Raw genomic sequence first — 18,332 nt, forward strand, 5'->3', positions numbered from 1 at the left:
CTTGGCCGGTAGCTCTTCTCGGCTCGGTGCCTTAGCTGGTTTCTTTGCTTGGTGAGTTGCCATATAGCACTGCTTAGCTATTGACTGGTCCCCGCGAACTTCGCCTACTCCTTGGTCGGAGGGCATTTAACCCTAGTCATCCAAGGATGGCGTTGTAGGCCGAAGGCAAACGGACCACAAGAAAGTCCGTCTTCACTGTACTTTCTCGGGGGGCGAGCCCGACTGTGACAAGAAAGCTAATCTCGCCCTCCACCGGGACCGAGTCTCCGGTGAATCCGACCAGCGGGGCATTCATTCTTCGAAGCTGGCTTTCCATTAACCCTATTTTTTGGTAGGCATGGTAGTACAAAACATTTACCGAGCTTCCATTATTAACTAGGACGCGCTTTATATCAAACTTATTTACAATCATGGAGATGACCACAGCGTCATCACGAGGAGTTTCAACTCCTTCTAAGTCCTCGTCCGAGAATGAGATGGCTTCGGAAGTGCGCGGGCGCTTCTGAGGGTCCTTCCTTCGATTGATTCTTCAGCCGAGCTTCCTCCTCCAATGGTGTTGATGGTGCCGGCGATAGGCCCGTTGTCATTTGGATTTTCGGACAGTGCGGCATTTTCCACTGGCCTCCTTTCCTCACGCCGGTTCCGCACGAACCGGTTGAGTACCCCGCGGTGGATAAGCGCCTCGATCTCATCTCGGAGCTGGAAGCAATCCTCCGTGTTGTGGCCGTGGTCCCGGTGATAACGACAATACTTCCTAGGATTGCGCTGGGCTCCTATATCCCGCATCGGGGGTGGAGGTCGGAAGAAGTCCCGACCTTCTATCTCCATCAGGATCTCGGCCCGGGGTGCGTTGATAGGAGTGTAGTTCTCGTATCTCCCCGAGGGCATTCGTGGTCGCGGCGGAGATCTCGGTCGAAGTGGGGACCTTGGTCGAGGCTGTCCCCGCTGTCGAGGCGGACTCCTTAGCCGGGGAAGATTCTTATCTCGGCGGGGAGATCGGCTTCTCTGACGGTCGCGCTCTTCGCGGTGCTTCTTCTGCTTCTTTGAAGCCTGCTCGGTCGCGCCCCGCCTGGAGGCGATAGCCTCCTCGACCTTTGCATACTTCCGAGCTCGGGCCAGCATTTCGGTGAAGTCGGCGGAGAAGCTCTTCTCAATAGAGAAGAGGAATCTGTAGGAACGAGCCCCAGTCTTTAATGCCGACATGGCTATTGACTGGTCAAGCTCGCGGACCTCCCAGGTTGCAGTGGTAAAGCAGTCGAGGTATTCTCTGAGGGATTCCCCTTCCTTCTGCTTGACGTCCAGGAGGGAATCCGATGTTCGCCGTTGGCGCCGGCCGGCAGCGAAGTTGGTGGCGAACTGCCTGCCGAGCTGCTCAAAAGAGGATACCGAGCTCGGCTTTAGTCCAGAGAACCAAAGCCGAGCTGTTCCCCGAAGAGTCGCTGGGAAGGCCTTGCAGAGCACAGCCTCCGAGGATCCTTGCAATGCTATGAGGGCTCGGTAATTTTCCAAATGGTCGAGGGGGTCGGTAGTCCCGTTGTAAGGCTCCACTTAGGGCATTTTGAACCTCGGTGGGACCGGCTCGTCCTCGATCTGGCGAGAAAAGGGAGACTTGGTGGTGAACTCAAAGTCACCCTCGCGCCTTGCCCTCCTGCTATGAAGCGCCTCAATCTGGCGCTCAAGGTTCTCGACCTTTCTATCGAGCTCCCCAGCCTGGGGGATTGCCACGATAGTCTGCTCTGGCTCGTGACGGTCCGGGGCTGACTCAGCTTCCGAATCCTGCGGCCTTCTGTCTATGCTCATCCCTGGCAATTCTCTCCGGGGAGACGCCCGGGCTGAGTCTTGGTGACAGGATCGTTCTTCATTGTTGGCCCTCGAGGAGCCGTGGAGGTTTTGGCCCTGGGGCACCAGTCCATTTGGAGGAAGCGCTGGCTGGACGGCGGCGGCCAAAGCCTGGACCTGCTGCACCAGGATGTTGAACTGTTCCGGCTGGACTTGGGGAACTGGGTCAGGCGGAGGTGGCGAGTTCTGGACAGAGTGTCCAGGACTTGGTGGAAGACGTCGGGAAGCATTGGAGGCTCCTTTACTTCTCAACTTCATGGCCACGACTCGGGCCCTTCCTCTAGCGCCAACTGTTGCTGGAAATTAGACCCGGGGGCGACCGTCGGCTGAGAAGGAGGAGCTCCGGTGCTGGAATGGTAGGTGGCAATCCGTCGGCGAGCGGCGTCCACCGAGAGACTTGCAATAAGCCGGTGGCCGGGGTTTCCAGCGCCGGCCCTCCGATGCTTAAGTCAGAGGGGCTAATGTGTAGAGGGAGGGAGGAGATATGTTTTCTGAGTTTCAGAATCCAACCCCCTCTAAGGAGGAGGGGTTTTCCTTTTATAGAGGGATACAGGTGTACCTGCAATGTGACGGGGCGAACGGGTTACCGCCATGATTGAGCACGTTGTCCGAATTAATGCACGATCGTGTGAATTATTGCGTTGCCGTAGGAGATCGGGCCGGAGCCAGTGAGTCGTCGTGGCTGATCGGACGTAGCCGAGTGAGTCAGCTGTTTGCCGTGAAGGGCTTGAGATCCGTAGATGGTATTAATTGTTGAGTGAACCGGAGATCAGCAGAAGCCATGCGCATGACTGGTTGAGTGAACCAGAGATCAGCAGAGGCCATGCGCATTAATTGTCGATGGTGGTAGCAGGGCATGGTCCTTGGTCGAACTGCAGAAGGATGTGACTGCAGTAGGTGGACGGTAAGGTCGGGCTTCCGAAGTCGAGCTTCCGAGGGAGATCAGGCCGAGGTCGAGTGCTTGGATGGGGCGTCTCGGAGTCGAGCGCCTGGTCGGACGTCGGGCCCGGCCGCTCGCCTTCGAGTCGGATGCCCTCAGATCGGGCGTCCTCAGGTCGGACGTCCTCAAGTCGAGCGCCCTCAGGTTGGGCGTTCTCAGGTCGGACGCCCTCATGTCGGACGCCTTCAGGCACGTGATAGCCATGCGCTCATGTATTTCGGGGCAACTTATTTTTTCCCCAACATGAATCATAATAAAAATTACGCAATCAATATTTAATAGGTTTAGAGGAAACTGTCTTCCTCTCGTCTACGAGAACAAGAGGGTCAACTGCATTTTTTTTTCTTATTGAGTTCTTGCTTGCTTGCTTGTAGATCCAATGTGCTCGAGATAAAAGGATCGGAAAGCGCATGTAGAAACGATAAACAAATCCTTGCTTGTTGTTGAACTCTTCTTTCCCAGAATTTAATTAATAGTGTGCTTGAGAATAATGTTGGGGTGGTTGAGCACATGCACGATAACCTTGTGGCTTACCATCGTAGGAACAACCTTCACGGCTTGCATGTGGAATTTCTCTGCCACCATTATATTCTAAGACATAACGTCTGACCAAGAACTCGGGTTGGGCAGCGCAATTTGTAATTATAAATAAAGAACTAGCAATTATTGCACAACAGACGTCGCAATGTCAATGTCTTCTTTCCTTGATATAAATTAGGGGAAGTTGCTTGGCCGTCCAAAGTTAGACCCGTTTATAACGAATAGTCCCTGTTCTTCGGTAAACATCTTCCGTGGGATCACCAGGGACATCTACGCTTAAGGGATGCAAGTGGAAAGTTTACTTGGGAGCATCTTTGGTAGAGAAAAATAAAGTGTCTTCCGGTTAGAAAATAGAACGCGGGATATTTTTTTCCCCGCTTCCGGTAACATAGGGGTACTTACGTAACTTGGGGGCACTTTGGGTACTATATTTTAAAGGAAACAGTAACTTAGCGACCGAGAATTAAAGAACCATGTAGCGGTGGACCGGAAATTTTTTTTTGGGTCAATAGGGAGTAATTTCCCGTATAAAAAATCTAGACTGTGGTTAGGTGGTGCTCGTCGTTATCAGTTTACTTCAAGTCAATTGAGCCGGTGGTCCATTTTATGTGGAAACTAGAGCAAATCCATGCTTTCTTCTCTATTTGCAATCCAAGAGAAAGAAAGAAGCTCTGAGGGAGGAGCAGTGGTTTCTTCACCATGGGGCCAGAACTGGTAATCGCAGGGTGGTTTGCATCTGCTGCAATAAGTCAGCTGCTTGGCTTGGCCATCTCCTACATAAAGGAGCGGCCTGTGTGGCTGAGCATGAAGAAACAATTGAAGAAGCTACGTGCCGCCCTTCAACGGATCCAAGCAGTGGTGGAGAGGGTCGAGAAGTTGCAGGTCATCAATGGCCGTAACCCGGCAGAGGAAGCGTGGCTGTGGCAGCTGAAAAATGCTGTGGACGAGGCCAGTGACGTGCTGGATGAGTTGGAATACTACAAGCTCAAGGAAAAAGTGGAGAGTCGAGGAGAAAAGGTGCGTCCCACTGCCTCTGATCGCACTAAGAAAATTATCAGGTGTACCGCTTTTGCCTTTAAACAAGGTAGGCATCTAAAGAAGAAGTTGAACAGAGCTGTCAAAAATCTAGATCATGTTGCTGATTCTGCTGGAGATTTCCTTAAACTTCATGATCTGTCAAACGAACATGGAGCAAGGAGGCAGCAGATTGTACCTCCCGAGAGTGGCTGCTTGGTGACTGAAGACAAGGTGTTTGGGCGAGAAAAAGAGATGGCAAAGATAGTTGGGTGGTTGAAGATGCCTGAAAGCTGTGAGCATGGGTCCAATGTTAAGAATGTCACAGTTCTCCCAATAGTTGGTGCGGCTGGGATGGGAAAGACTACTCTAGCACAACATGTCTACAGGGAAGGCAAAGGGAGTTTTGACCTCAGCATGTGGGTCTGTGTTTCCAATAATTTTGATGCGGCTGGCATAATGAAAAAGATCGTTCGGGCTGCAACCAGAACAAACCCTCAAGCTGAAGAACTGAGTACACTTCAAGAGATTCTTACAAAGAAGCTAGAGTCCAGTAAGTTTCTGTTAGTCTTGGATGACGTGTGGAATGATGATGATAGGAAGAAATGGGAGGATCTGGTGGCTCCTTTGAAAAATGGGAAGCAGGGAAGCAAGATCTTGTTAACAACTAGAATGAATTCAGTTGCAGAAATGATTGGTAAAGTAATGGAGAGAACTGAGGAACCAGTGAATTTGCGAGGCATAGAATGGAATGCTTATCTCTTACTTTTCAGGAGGCATGCATTTGCTGGTGTGAACCCTGATGATCATGGAAAACTTCAACGGATTGGCGACCCAATAGCGAAGAAGCTATGGGGGTCTCCTTTGGGGGCAAAAGTTGTGGGAGGAATGTTGAATTCTAACTTGAACTTTGAGTTTTGGAAAGAGGTCTTGGAAAATGGCGTTTTCAATTCAATACAGAATGAGGACTTCCAGCCAGTACTGAGATTTAGTTACATTCAGCTTTCACCACAGCTACAGCGTTGTTTTAGATACTGTAGTATATTTCCCCAAGACTATCTGTTTGAAAGGGATGAGTTGGTCCGTATGTGGATGGCCGCAGGGTTAATCCAGCAGTCTGAGGATAAGAAGAGAAGGCCAGAAGATATAGGCTGTGAGTACTTCGATAGTCTATTACGAAAATCTTTCTTCGATTGGGCTCTCCACTGGGTTGGTACGAATACCACATACTATGTCATCCATGATCTACTACATAAAATGGTATGCTCTGTCTCCAAGGATGAATGCTTGGGAGTTGACTACAGCATGCCAAACCCAAGAGATATCCCAACCACCCTTCGTCACTTATCTATCATGGTTGATGATCCACTTGTGCTCAGCAAGGTGCCTCGGTTAAAAAACTTGCACACTCTTGTCCTATGGATTCATGGTCATGATCGCAGATGGGATGTTATCGTTAATAAGGTGCTCAAAGGATTCAAAAACTTGAGGGTTCTGAAATTAGAGTCATCTGCCACTTGCAAGCACAGGTCTCTGAATGCAATTGGTGATCTAAAACACCTCCGATACTTGCATCTTGACAAGATTGTTGATACAACTCCATTGACTAAATCAGTGTACAAGCTCTATCACCTGCAGACCATGATCATTCTATGCTTGGATCCTTCTACAAAAAGAATAGGTGAAGGCATGAAAAGCCTGATTAACTTGCGACATCTGATCCTGCCGTCGGTAGCAATTCCCACAATAGCTGAGATTGGGAAACTTACTTCCCTCCAGGAGTTGGACAAATTCCATGTCAGGGAGGGGAATGGCTGCAAGATAGGTGAGTTAAAGCACTTGAGGGAGCTCCGTGGCGAGCTACACATCAAGAATCTTGAGAATGTGAGAAGCTGCGAAGATGCTAGGGAGGCTGAGTTGCATAATAAAGAGCATCTCCGCAAACTAGTGCTGCAATGGGATACAAATTCGAGTAGCACTTCTGAGGTGGCAGCAAATGTAATTGATGGCCTCCGACCCCATTTTTGCCTTGCAGATCTGAAAATTATTGGCTACAGTGGTGCTTGTCCTCCATGTTGGTTGGAAACTCGATATCTCGCCATGCTAGAATCCATTACTTTGAGCAATTGCAAAGAGTTGGAGCTCCTCCCACCCCTCGAAGAGCTGCCTTTCCTCAAGTTTCTATCTCTTGAAAATATGAGGGCATTGAGACAAGTTGGTCATCCATTCCCTAGGCGTAATATGGTCACTTCTTTTGGAAGGTTGGAGGTTCTGAAGTTAGGAACATACAGATGCTGGCGAGGTGGTCTGGCGTAGAGGATGGTCAATGGTTTCCTTGCCTCAAGTTCCTCAGGATCAAGCACTGCTCTAGGTTGATGGCGTTGCCCCCACTACCTCATAGTTTGGAACGACTGGAAATATATGATGTGGGGTTGACTACTCTTCCAAGACTGTGGCAATGTCAAAATAACGATTGCGAGAGCTCGTCGCCATCAAATCTTCGTCTCTTGAAGATTCAGTCTTGCCGCAAGCTAACGTCTCTAGATGGAGGCTTGCTACAACACTGTGAAGACCTGAGTTGGGCCCGTCCTAGGGCCCAACATACTGAAGTCGGCATGGGGTGCCGACTTCAGTTGAGTCATCGTGGGGGTGACCACGATGACCACGCCGGCCGAACGGCCAGCGGGATCTCCGCCCCACCCCCCTCTTCCCTCTTCCCCTCTCTCCCTCTCTCCCTCTCTCTCTCTTTGAGAAACTCTCAGAGGAGCTCCCATTCTTCTGAAAGTTCAAACCTTCTCCTCTTCGTTTTTCCCTCTTTGTGAGAGGATCGCCGGAGCCCCGCCGCCGCCGGAGCCCCGCCGCCGCCGGAGCCGCCAACGCCGCCGGGGATCCTTTCGTCGACGACCGGAGGTGAGAAAGACATGTTTTTTTTTATCATTTTGATGGTATTTTCAATCGATTTCACTTCCCCTGTTTCGGAGAAGTTTCTTGTGTGAGATTCGTCCGGCCGACGGTGGCCGGCCGGGGTCAATCCGGCCGAAACGGGTTCGGCCGGAGGTGGGTGAACGGGGGCCGGGCTTCCAGCCCCGGTCTCCCTCTCTTTCCTCCCTTCTTCCTCTCCTTCTTCTCTTCCTCTTCTCGTCCGGCGCCGCTCGTGAAGGTTGGGTAGCCGACGGCGGCTGACTAAGCGCGGCCGCCGAGGGCCGACTGGAACCACCAGTTCCCCCCCCCCCTTCTTCCTTTCCCTCTTCTTCTTCTTCTTCTTCTTCTTCTTCTTCTTCTTCTTCTTCTTCTTCTCTTTCTTCTTCTTCTTTATTCGGTCTGGGTGTTTTTCCTTGCTTTGAAAGCCGTGCTTTAATGGTGAACCAGACTTTGAACCGGGTCTAAACTGTGAACCGGTTCCACCTATTCCGTGAATGGGTTTTGGTTAGGGTCTGAATCTGAGTCAGGAATTTGGGTTAGCCTGATGTGAGTATAATCTGGTTCGTCAAGATTTGATTTGATCTGGTCTGATCAGATCTGGTTTGGGTTGGGCTAGGAAACTGTTTTTGGGCTGAGTTGGGTCTGATTGGATTTGTGGGCTGGTTTGGTTTAGGCCCGAGATCTGATTTGGACCTGTAATCTGGTTTGGTTCATTTGGGCCTAATCTGTGTTGGGCCACAATTGGTTTGGGTCTAAAGAATTCTGATTTTTGGGATCTAGTTTACTTATTCTTGGATCTATGAACTTAGGAGTTTAGGGGATTGGAATTAGTTTAAATTATGTTTCTTAATTAATTAAATAATTAATATTTATGTTTAATCAGGGGTTCGTGATATCTGTGGCAGGGATTTTTAAGCGAGCCCAGGTAGGTAACCTTGCTCAAAGTATGATTTACATGTATTATGCATATGTGTATGATTATTTCCAGCATATTGATATGTTTTATATTCTTGGCATCATTATTATTTAGAAGCATGTTTTTGACTGAAAATCGATCATCTGAAAATCTATTATGTAGATATTGGTTTTGAAAACTTATGTTTATATTAAGTTTGATTGTTGGAAATTGTGGATGTGATTTTGGAGACCGCGTGACTATTGTCTAGGATTCCCGCCAATGGGGTGGAAACGTTGGCCCTGTCGACTTGTATGAGGAACTAGTTCCGGCACTATGGGGTGTTTTGGCTCTGCGGAGCATGCTCTGAGGAGCAGAGATTGGGCACCCTGGGGTGCAGCACTGCGGTGCAGGGCTCCATTAGGAGCAGAGTGTTGACACTTCGGTGTGACCATGCCACTGGGTGATGTGGTCGTAGTCATGCGGTTTGATCTGTGGATTATGTTATGCGTGATATGATAGACTGAGATGGTATATATATATTACTTGAGTATCGGATTGGTTTGCGGATCATCATATTTATTTTGTGCACATGACCTGTAGTTATATTGCATATGCTTTAATACATGTTATCGTGACTTTATGCATATTGTTACCTACTGAGCTGTTGTAGCTCATACCTATTTTTGACATAATTGTAGGAGATGATTGATGGGGGATTCGGGAGGAGAGGACTTATGACACTGGACATAGATAGATTTAGATTCATTTTGTCATAAGTAATTGATCTTGTAAATAAATGTTATCAACTTTATTTGAGACATTTGAAATTGAATTATTGATTTGATTACCATAAATGATAGATTTTTAGTATTGATATTGTGATCTGATGTTGTGACTTGAGTGTCTGATTATTCAGCCTTGCACGCCCGTGCGGTCCGCCGTGCGGGTGTGCGGCGTCTGGCGCGTCCCGGACCTAGGTTCGGGTTCGGGGCGTGACAGATTTATTGGTATCAGAGCTTAAGGTTAAGGTATCCTAGGGTTTATGTTCAGGTGAGTATCAGTGGAGAATTATGATAGAAAAACTATCAGAGATTTGGTTTATAATCACTTGAGATTGTAACAAGAATGATATTATAATCTAAGGTTTAAGACCACTAGGGACTGTGGCCTTAGTGGCATTAAAGTTTGAGGTTTAAGCTTATTGGAAAATGTGACCAGTTGGAATCTGAGCATATGTTTAAGATCACTAGGGATCGTGACAGAAATATATCATAGCTTAAGGTTATGATCATTTGGGACATGATAATTAAATTCAGTGCTTAAGGTGTGAGATCACTGGGCATTGTGATAAAATGTATGCATCGGATTTGGTTTTCGATGAGTGTGGAAGGAAAGTATAAATTGTCTTTGATCATGATAAGAGAGGGTAGACCTAAGGCATGTATAGGAAGGTTAGCCTTGGCATATTAGTTATATCATGTTTAGATGTTGTGTAAGTGATCTGAAAGTTCAAACATGATATGGGTGCAGATGCAATAGTACTTTTGGTTTTGTTGGTAATTATTAGAGTAGAGTTTGTGCATGGATCTATTATAGCATTGGAGTGAGCTAAGAACGATTTTTCATAATATTAAAGCAAATTGTTCTTCGAGGTTAAATCTGTATATGAAATTATATTTGGTATTGACATGTTTGGATATTTTAAATAGATGTATTTCTATTGGTGGGTTAAATTTTTAGGGCTAGTAAGCAAATTGGTGGAGAATTCTAATTACTTGAATTTGTATATTCAGATTGGGCTACTGAATTTTTCTTGTAATTGTTGGAGACTATTGGATGTGTTAATTTGAACTCAAGTCTCAGTTTATGATCTAACTAGAAATTTGTGTCATTGTAAAATACAAAATTGAGTAGAAATTTTGATTTTGAGATGCTTATGTGAGTTATTATTTGTAGCATTGATCATAGACATTAAGAATTTTGGTGAAAAAGAATTTGGAGGTTGATAGGGTTAATTCCTACTCATAGTGATATTGGCTCAACAGTTCTAACCCATTGAATTTGAAGTAAATTCTGTTGGAAGGAAAATCAATGTAGATTTTCTGATTAAATTGCTAAAGGAATACAAGAATTACCCCTTTAAATTAAACCTAGATATTTTTGGATTCTAAGAAGGTTGTGGAGATCACGTAGTGACCTTAAACTTGACTAAAGGATTGGGGGTTAGTTATGGTAAGTATACTCTATATAAATTGAGGACAAAAAGATCTAGAGGTTTTGCTCTAGTTCTACTTGAAAATTTGAAATTTGGAGTTTTTTAGTCTTAATGCAAAGTGATACTTTAGTCAGAAATCATTTGTGACTTTAAAGAATTAAATGAATTAAATCAGAGTGTGCAGCGGAAGTCTGGTGGTTTGACTTATTTTGAAACTGGTTAAGATCATTAATATTTGATCTAAAAGGCATTATGATGAAATACTTGAGTTAGTTTCAGGAGAATGTTGTTGATTCTATGGATGATCTAAAGGTAGCTATGTAATTTTCACCAGTGGATCTTCTATTGTTGACAACTTTTGGGAGAATCTTGGGCATGTTAAATTTAGCATTTACGATTGATGATTCCTTGGTTGGTCTTAGACTTGGAATGTTTTAACATGGATCTCTTATTTGTTGGAATGATGTGGGAGAAAAAAAAAATGATTATAGAATATTAAGAGGATTTGATACTAAAGATTTCTCCTATTTCTATTAAGCCAATTATGATCTCTATGTAGAATCAAGAGAAATTAATTTCTTTGGGATATAATTATGGCATTTTAATCCAAGGTTGGAAGTTTGGAATTCTTTTGAAGGAGATCAAAAGAACTTACTACGTGTGGTAAATAGGAAGGACCAAGTTTTGAGGAGGCGCACGATTCCTTATGTAAAGGTGCAGTGGAGCAATCACAGTAAGAGAGAAGCTACTTGGGAGCTGGAGGAGGAGATGAGAGAGAAGTTTCCTGCCTTGTTCTCGGATTGAGGTATGTTTTAATTTCGAGGACGAAATTTCTTTTTAGTTGGTTAGAGTGTGAAGACCTGAGTTGGGCCCGTCCTAGGGCCCAACATACTGAAGTCGGCATGGGCTGCCGACTTCAGTTGAGTCATCGTGGGGGTGACCACGATGACCACGCCGGCCGAACGGCCGGCGGGATCTCCGCCCCACCCCCCTCTTCCCTCTTCCCCTCTCTCCCTCTCTCCCTCTCTCCCTCTCTCTCTCTTTGAGAAACTCTCAGAGGAGCTCCCATTCTTCTGAAAGTTCAAACCCCCGCCGCTGCCGGAGCCGCCAACGCCGCCGGGGATCCTTTTGTCGACGACCGGAGGTGAGAAAGACATGTTTTTTTTTATCATTTTGATGGTATTTTCAATCGATTTCACTTCCCCTGTTTCGGAGAAGTTTCTTGTGTGAGATTCGTCCGGCCGACGGTGGCCGGCCGGGGTCAATCCGGCCGAAACGGATTCGGCCGAAGGTGGGTGAACGGGGGCCGGGCTTCCAGCCCCGGTCTCCCTCTCTTTCCTCCCTTCTTCCTCTCCTTCTTCTCTTCCTCTTATCGTCCGGCGCCGCTCGTGAAGGTTGGGTAGCCGACGGCGGCTGACTGAGTGCCGCCGCCGAGGGCCACGGTCGGCCGCCGAGGGCCGACCGGAACCACCAGTTCCCCCCCCCCCCCCTTCTTCCTTTCCCTCTTCTTCTTCTTCTTCTTCTTCTTCTTCTTCTTCTTCTTCTTCTCTTTCTTCTTCTTCTTTATTTGGTCTGGGTGTTTTTCCTTGCTTTGAAAGCCGTGCTTTAATGGTGAACCAGACTTTGAACCGGGTCTAAACTGTGAACCGGTTCCACCTATTCCGTGAATGGGTTTTGGTTAGGGTCTGAATCTGAGTCAGGAATTTGGGTTAGCCTGATGTGAGTATAATCTGGTTCGTCAAGATTTGATTTGATCTGGTCTGATCAGATCTGGTTTGGGTTGGGCTAGAAAACTGTTTTTGGGCTGAGTTGGGTCTGATTGGATTTGTGGGCTGGTTTGGTTTAGGCCCGAGATCTGATTTGGACCTGTAATCTGGTTTGGTTCATTTGGGCCTAATCTGTGTTGGGCCACAATTGGTTTGGGTCTAAAGAATTCTGATTTGTGGGATCTAGTTTACTTATTCTTGGATCTATGAACTTAGGAGTTTAGGGAATTGGAATTAGTTTAAATTATGTTTCTTAATTAATTAAATAATTAATATTTATGTTTAATCAGGGGTTCGTGATATCTGTGGCAGGGATTTTTAAGCGAGCCCAGGTAGGTAACCTTGCTCAAAGTATGATTTACATGTATTATGCATATGTGTATGATTATTTTCAGCATATTGATATGTTTTATATTCTTGGCATCATTATTATTTAGAAGCATGTTTTTGACTGGAAATCGATCATCTGAAAATCTATTATGTAGATATTGGTTTTGAAAACTTATGTTTATATTAAGTTTGATTGTTGGAAATTGTGGATGTGATTTTGGAGACCGCGTGACTATTGTCTAGGATTCCCGCCAATGGGGTGGAAACGTTGGCCCTGTCGACTTGTATGAGGAACTAGTTCCGGCACTATGGGGTGTTTTGGCTCTGCGGAGCATGCTCTGAGGAGCAGAGATTGGGCACCCTGGGGTGCAGCACTGCGGTGCAGGGCTCCATTAGGAGCAGAGTGTTGACACTTCGGTGTGACCATGCCACTGGGTGATGTGGCCGTAGTCATGCGGTTTGATCTGTGGATTATGTTATGCGTGATATGATAGACTGAGATGGTATATATATATTACTTGAGTATCGGATTGGTTTGCGGATCATCATATTTATTTTGTGCACATGACCTGTAGTTATATTGCATATGCTTTAATACATGTTATCGTGACTTTATGCATGTTGTTACCTACTGAGCTGTTGTAGCTCATACCTATTTTTGACATAATTGTAGGAGATGATTGATGGGGGATTCGGGAGGAGAGGACTTATGACACTGGACATAGATAGATTTAGATTCATTTTGTCATAAGTAATTGATCTTGTAAATAAATGTTATCAACTTTATTTGAGACATTTGAAATTGAATTATTGATTTGATTACCATAAATGATAGATTTTTAGTATTGATATTGTGATCTGATGTTGTGACTTGAGTGTCTGATTATTCAGCCTTGCACGCCCGTGCGGTCCGCCGTGCGGGTGTGCGGCGTCTGGCGCGTCCCGGACCTAGGTTCGGGTTCGGGGCGTGACAAACACACTGATCATTTTATGGCTGTCGAGGAGTTGTTCATCCAGCAATGTAAAGCGCTGGTGCATCTGCCGGTGGAAGGATTCCAAAAACTCATCTCGCTAAGAAGCCTCCAGATACGGAAATGCCCGCGCTTGCAGAGACACAATGCGCCTCATGATGACTTCTTTCTTCCCTCGTCAGTCCGGACAATTTCTATGATGGATTGTGGTGAGATGGACACATCACTTCCTGGTGCGATGCAGCACCTTGCATCTCTCTCCGTGATGCACTTGTGGCAATGCACAAGCATCACAGCCTTCCCCTCAGCAGAGGTGTTCAGAAGGTTCAAGGTACTTCACAACTTGTCCATTGTTCGTTGCACAGAGCTAACATCATTGGGAGGTTTGCATGCACTCATCTCACTCAAATGCTTGGAGATCAGAGGATGCCCCAAGCTTGTGGAAGCAGCAGCAGCAGCAGCTACGCCTCCAGTAACCAGTGATCCCGACGAAGGGGCAGCTGATGGCTCTGCATTGCTGCTCGACATACTCCAGATTGATGACCCCTCATTGCTGCACTTGGAGCCATTAAAAAGCCTTACATCCGTTCAAGTTGTGCACTTGTGGGATCGCTCTGGACTCCCATCCTTGCCTGAGGAGTGGCCATTACAAGTCCGCAGTCCCGACCAAGTGATCCAGTTGAACAAGGCACTCTCTCTGAGGTTCCTCTCTGGGAGCTCTAAAGAACTCAGCTCCCTCCAGGAGGTAGCGTTCCCCTCTATTCCAGTCACTGCCAGAACTGCCCAATTCATCACTGACTGTGATTCAGAGTTGGAGGACAGGTTCCACAAGAAGATAGGCCAAAATTGGAATAGGATTGCCAACATCCATCAGGCGATCATTCAGTCAAAGAAACAAAGAACATAACAACTAGCAAATTGTTACCGTATCCTCTCTCTTGGTAAGACCAATCTGTGCCCTTCCTGCACCTCCATCTTTTTGACCCGCATGTTCCTCGAGATACTTATGAATCCAACCATCTCGGTTTCTTCCCTGCTGACAAATTGTTACCTGAAGTTTCAAGCAGGAGTTTATGCAAAAAGAATAAATGAAAGAAACTTGAAGTTGTGGAGATTAAGAATACTAGATTTATTAGAAGCACTAGTTGTTAAAATCCAAATACCTGAATATCGCAAAGCATGGTTAGTTTACTCCGGAAGCTAGATATTTCATTTGTTTCTGATGTTTGATTGAAGAACTAACTGAGTGCATTTAAAACTTGTTTCTGGCAAAAGGAAAAAGTGTGTTGTTACATGTCATTGCAAACTTTTCTTGCTAGTTCTAATGATGATTTGTTGCCCTTGTACTTTTCTGGTGTTTCTTTGAGAATAAAGGTGCAAAATGTTTCATTGCATATATTTTCAACTCCTAGATCTGTCACTGCCTATAAATTGATCTTAATCATACAAACAATGCTAATTCTCGCCATCTCTTTATTAAAATTTAATTTCTCAAATCATGTTGCTTAGATGAAGCTTTCTTTTAGCGCTTGAAGTATCAGTGAACCCAGGAAAGTCACTCTATTATATTATGGACTGCTTAAAGTACCAGTGAACTCAGGAAAATTACTCTGCTATATTATAGACTTGGAAGTAAATCTCACAAGTTGTTCTTGAAGTGCGCTGTCCGATGAAGCAGAAATATGTTGCATATTTATTTTTTACTTCAAAAACAAGGTCTTATGGCGTGATCTAGATAGTTTTATGAGTTGTTTCTTTCTTATTTATTAAATCAATGTTCTGACATACACTCTGGGGCTCGATATCATTGCAGCTAGGAGTCGTTTGAGATGTTTCTTATGCATGAGGTATAAAGATGTCTCAATCCAGTACAGCTTTTGCGAGCGCTTGGCATCTGAATCAAACTTTTATTGCAGAATCTCAGAATTTCATTTTCATTTGCACTAGCAAAAATCAATTTGATAAATTTCACATGTTGTTTTTAATATGCAGAATGCGGTGGATCAACAAATTTTAATTCTGAAGCACGTAGAAGAAATCATTCAATAATCATGTCTCTCTACTGTGAGTTCGCCATTTTATTGACATTAAAGTACAAAGTGAGGTTGTTTCTGAAGCAATTCCTCGGACCAGTTTGTTGGTTTTTGAATTGAACAGTCTCATGGATGATGGACATTTGTTCTTAGGCATATATTACATAAATGTATAACAGTGTTTCAGGTGAAGCAGCAGCAATGTGTACTAAACTTTAGCCCTGGCAAGCTCATGTAAAATACAACCTCCAAAGCTATGTTTTTGTTTCTGAAGGTAATATCTTAAGTCCTTTTGGTTTCAAATTATTCGTAATTCCCATTTTTTGTTGATTTCGGTACTTAGGGGCCATTTGTTTGCCTTAATTCAATTGCATGCAATTCAAATACAAGCTGCAATTGAAAATGCTGCATTTGAAATTGCAATTGCAAAACTTGCTTCTGTTTAACGGTCTGTAATTGAAAATTGTATATGAAATTGCAGCTGTTTGGTTGCACAATATCGAAAGATATTTATTAGTCCTACTCCTACAAATAATCTGATAAGGTTAATTATGAATCCATCCCTCTTATAACTTATTAAAATTTCTGTCTACTCAACTCATTGGCTGTAATTATCTGTTTCCATAAGTTCTATGGATAAGATGATTTAATTTATCTGGTCTGGAAGAATAAAAAGTTTTTTCTCCGACCTGCTTAGCTGATAACTTTCAGATGAGTAGGGAAAAATAAAAAATTGCTAAAGTATGGCTCTAGTTCACCTTTTCTTTTATTAATCAAATAAAAATATATATTATAATTTGCTCTATTTATACTAGTGAGATTTGTTCTTATAAAATTTACGTCGGATTCCTCTTCTAGTTGGAAGAAGTTACAACTCTTCCAAATAGCCGTGTATAGTGGAAATAATTATGACAAAGTTAAAATTATCCTGACGATAGTCCTTAACTTCTCTATTTCATCTAGTTTTTCCCTGATTATGAGTGACGTGTGATCAAAGCCTTTCTCAAAAAAAGGAAACATTTATTTTTGCTGGCCCATTGTTGATCGAAATATTACCGTATGACCCAAAATGCTGTGTGCATCAAACTCTTTAGGGTAGATGCAGCATCATAAATCTTGAATAGTTATCTAATTTCTAAAAATAGGAGCATCTCCATTAGAAATTGTAGAGGAAAGTTATGGCCTCCTGAAATTTTGATACATGATTTAACTTTTGATGTAGTAGATTTTGCTCCAGGACCCTATCCAGACCTACACAAAATGGCTAAATCGGTCCACATTGGTATGGTGATATTTGTGGATCATTAATTTATGATCAATTAGAAAAATTAACAAGTAAAACTAAAGATGTGATATTTCAAAACAGGATTGGTCCAATTCATATGTTCAAATTCACGAGCCAACTTATTTTGTTCACAACACATTTTCCAGTTAAAGAAAAGTTTGACTCCACATTAGGTTTTCTACTTCTGATGATAATTTGTATTGCTTGGATGTTTCTGGTGCCACTTTGAACCTCAATTTGAGAAGAAAACTGTTGATATTCCATGGTCTTTGATCTTACTCTTTCACCCAATGCAAATTCTCAGCATCTTTTTCTTAATTTGTTTACCAAATTATATCCCACTTTGATAAAGCTTTTTATGAGTGCTTTTCCCTAAAGTATGACTTGTGTAACATGCTCTATACAGTAACTCTGCTACATCAGTCTTTTCTGCAGTAAACTAATCAGTAAACTCTGTCTCACAGGTTGCTTTCAGAGGACATTGGGCTTTCTTTTATGAATGCCATGGCATACACATTGAGGCTATAGTGTGGTTAAAACCTCAAGTTCAGATGTTCTTTTATCTGGTGCAGCTTCTTGGTATCTAAATTATAGGTGATATTTCAGAGAGAATATTATCCTTTTCTAAACTGGTGAGAAATTAGGTCTGTAGATTTTGCAGGTTATTTTATGAGATGTATGATACAACATAACAGCAACTTTTAATTTTGGAGACTTAAAGAAGAGATAATTGTTTAATTCAGGCGGAAGCAATGGATTGTAAATTTATGAGAAGAGAGTAATTGGGCTATGCTCCTCTATCTGCAAGACAGACAGAGACACAGAGAGAGAGAGAGAGAGGTTGTTTTTATTAATGTTGTAGTACAAATTGTGGTTTGCTCTGAAGCAATGATTAGGGACTATCTAGTCCCGCTATTTGGCATTTTGCACAAATAATAAATCAATCTTAATTGACTCGTGAGAGATGGACATAAATTTATAAACATATAATGCATACCTGCAACAGAATTGCTGGTATAATGAAAGGAACATGAACTCATAAAGCTTTGCCACAACAACCTTCTGCAGTGACACAACCTCCACAAGCTTTGTCTCCATTGGTGACTGTAGTCCTTTCATATATCTACTCATGGGTTCCATATTTATTGACCTGCTTGCATGGATATAGTGTGATCCCCCAGAATAAGGGCCGGAGCACCACATTACACATCAATTTAGGTAGCTCAAGCGCTGGGGAGAAAGATACCAACTAGTGGATCAAAGTCCCAATGGTACTAAGTACAAAACATAATGCATACTTTTGCTGCACATAGTGAACAATTTTTTGCCATTGAATTGGTTAGATGAATGTTAGGGCTTCTCTTCTTAATTCTGCATTCATGAATTGACATACATTACCCAACCGATGCGTATATAGCTTTTATTTTGGAGATGGGGTCCCAGAAGGACAGGTGAGTTGCATCATGGATGCAGAAATTGCTGAATGAAATTTAGGTAATTACCCTTCATCCTCTTCTCTGGTCCTGACACTTCACCTTTCTAAAAGGTTTCATCTTCAATGCCCATTAGATGCAATTCT

General features: G+C 44.0%; 1 protein-coding gene across 1 annotated transcript; it reads left to right on the forward strand.

The window, feature by feature from the left end:
• Positions 1 to 4,018: 4,018 nt before the first annotated feature.
• On the forward strand, positions 4,019 to 6,649 carry LOC120108301 (putative disease resistance protein RGA3). Its single transcript, XM_039121887.1, has one exon. The coding sequence runs from the start codon at positions 4,019 to 4,021 to the stop codon at positions 6,647 to 6,649; it is 2,631 nt and encodes an 876-aa protein (XP_038977815.1).
• The last annotated feature ends 11,683 nt before the right edge of the window (positions 6,650 to 18,332 follow it).

This window comes from Phoenix dactylifera, unplaced genomic scaffold (genome assembly GCF_009389715.1).
Source record: "Phoenix dactylifera cultivar Barhee BC4 unplaced genomic scaffold, palm_55x_up_171113_PBpolish2nd_filt_p 001262F, whole genome shotgun sequence".
Lineage (NCBI taxonomy): Eukaryota > Viridiplantae > Streptophyta > Magnoliopsida > Arecales > Arecaceae > Phoenix > Phoenix dactylifera.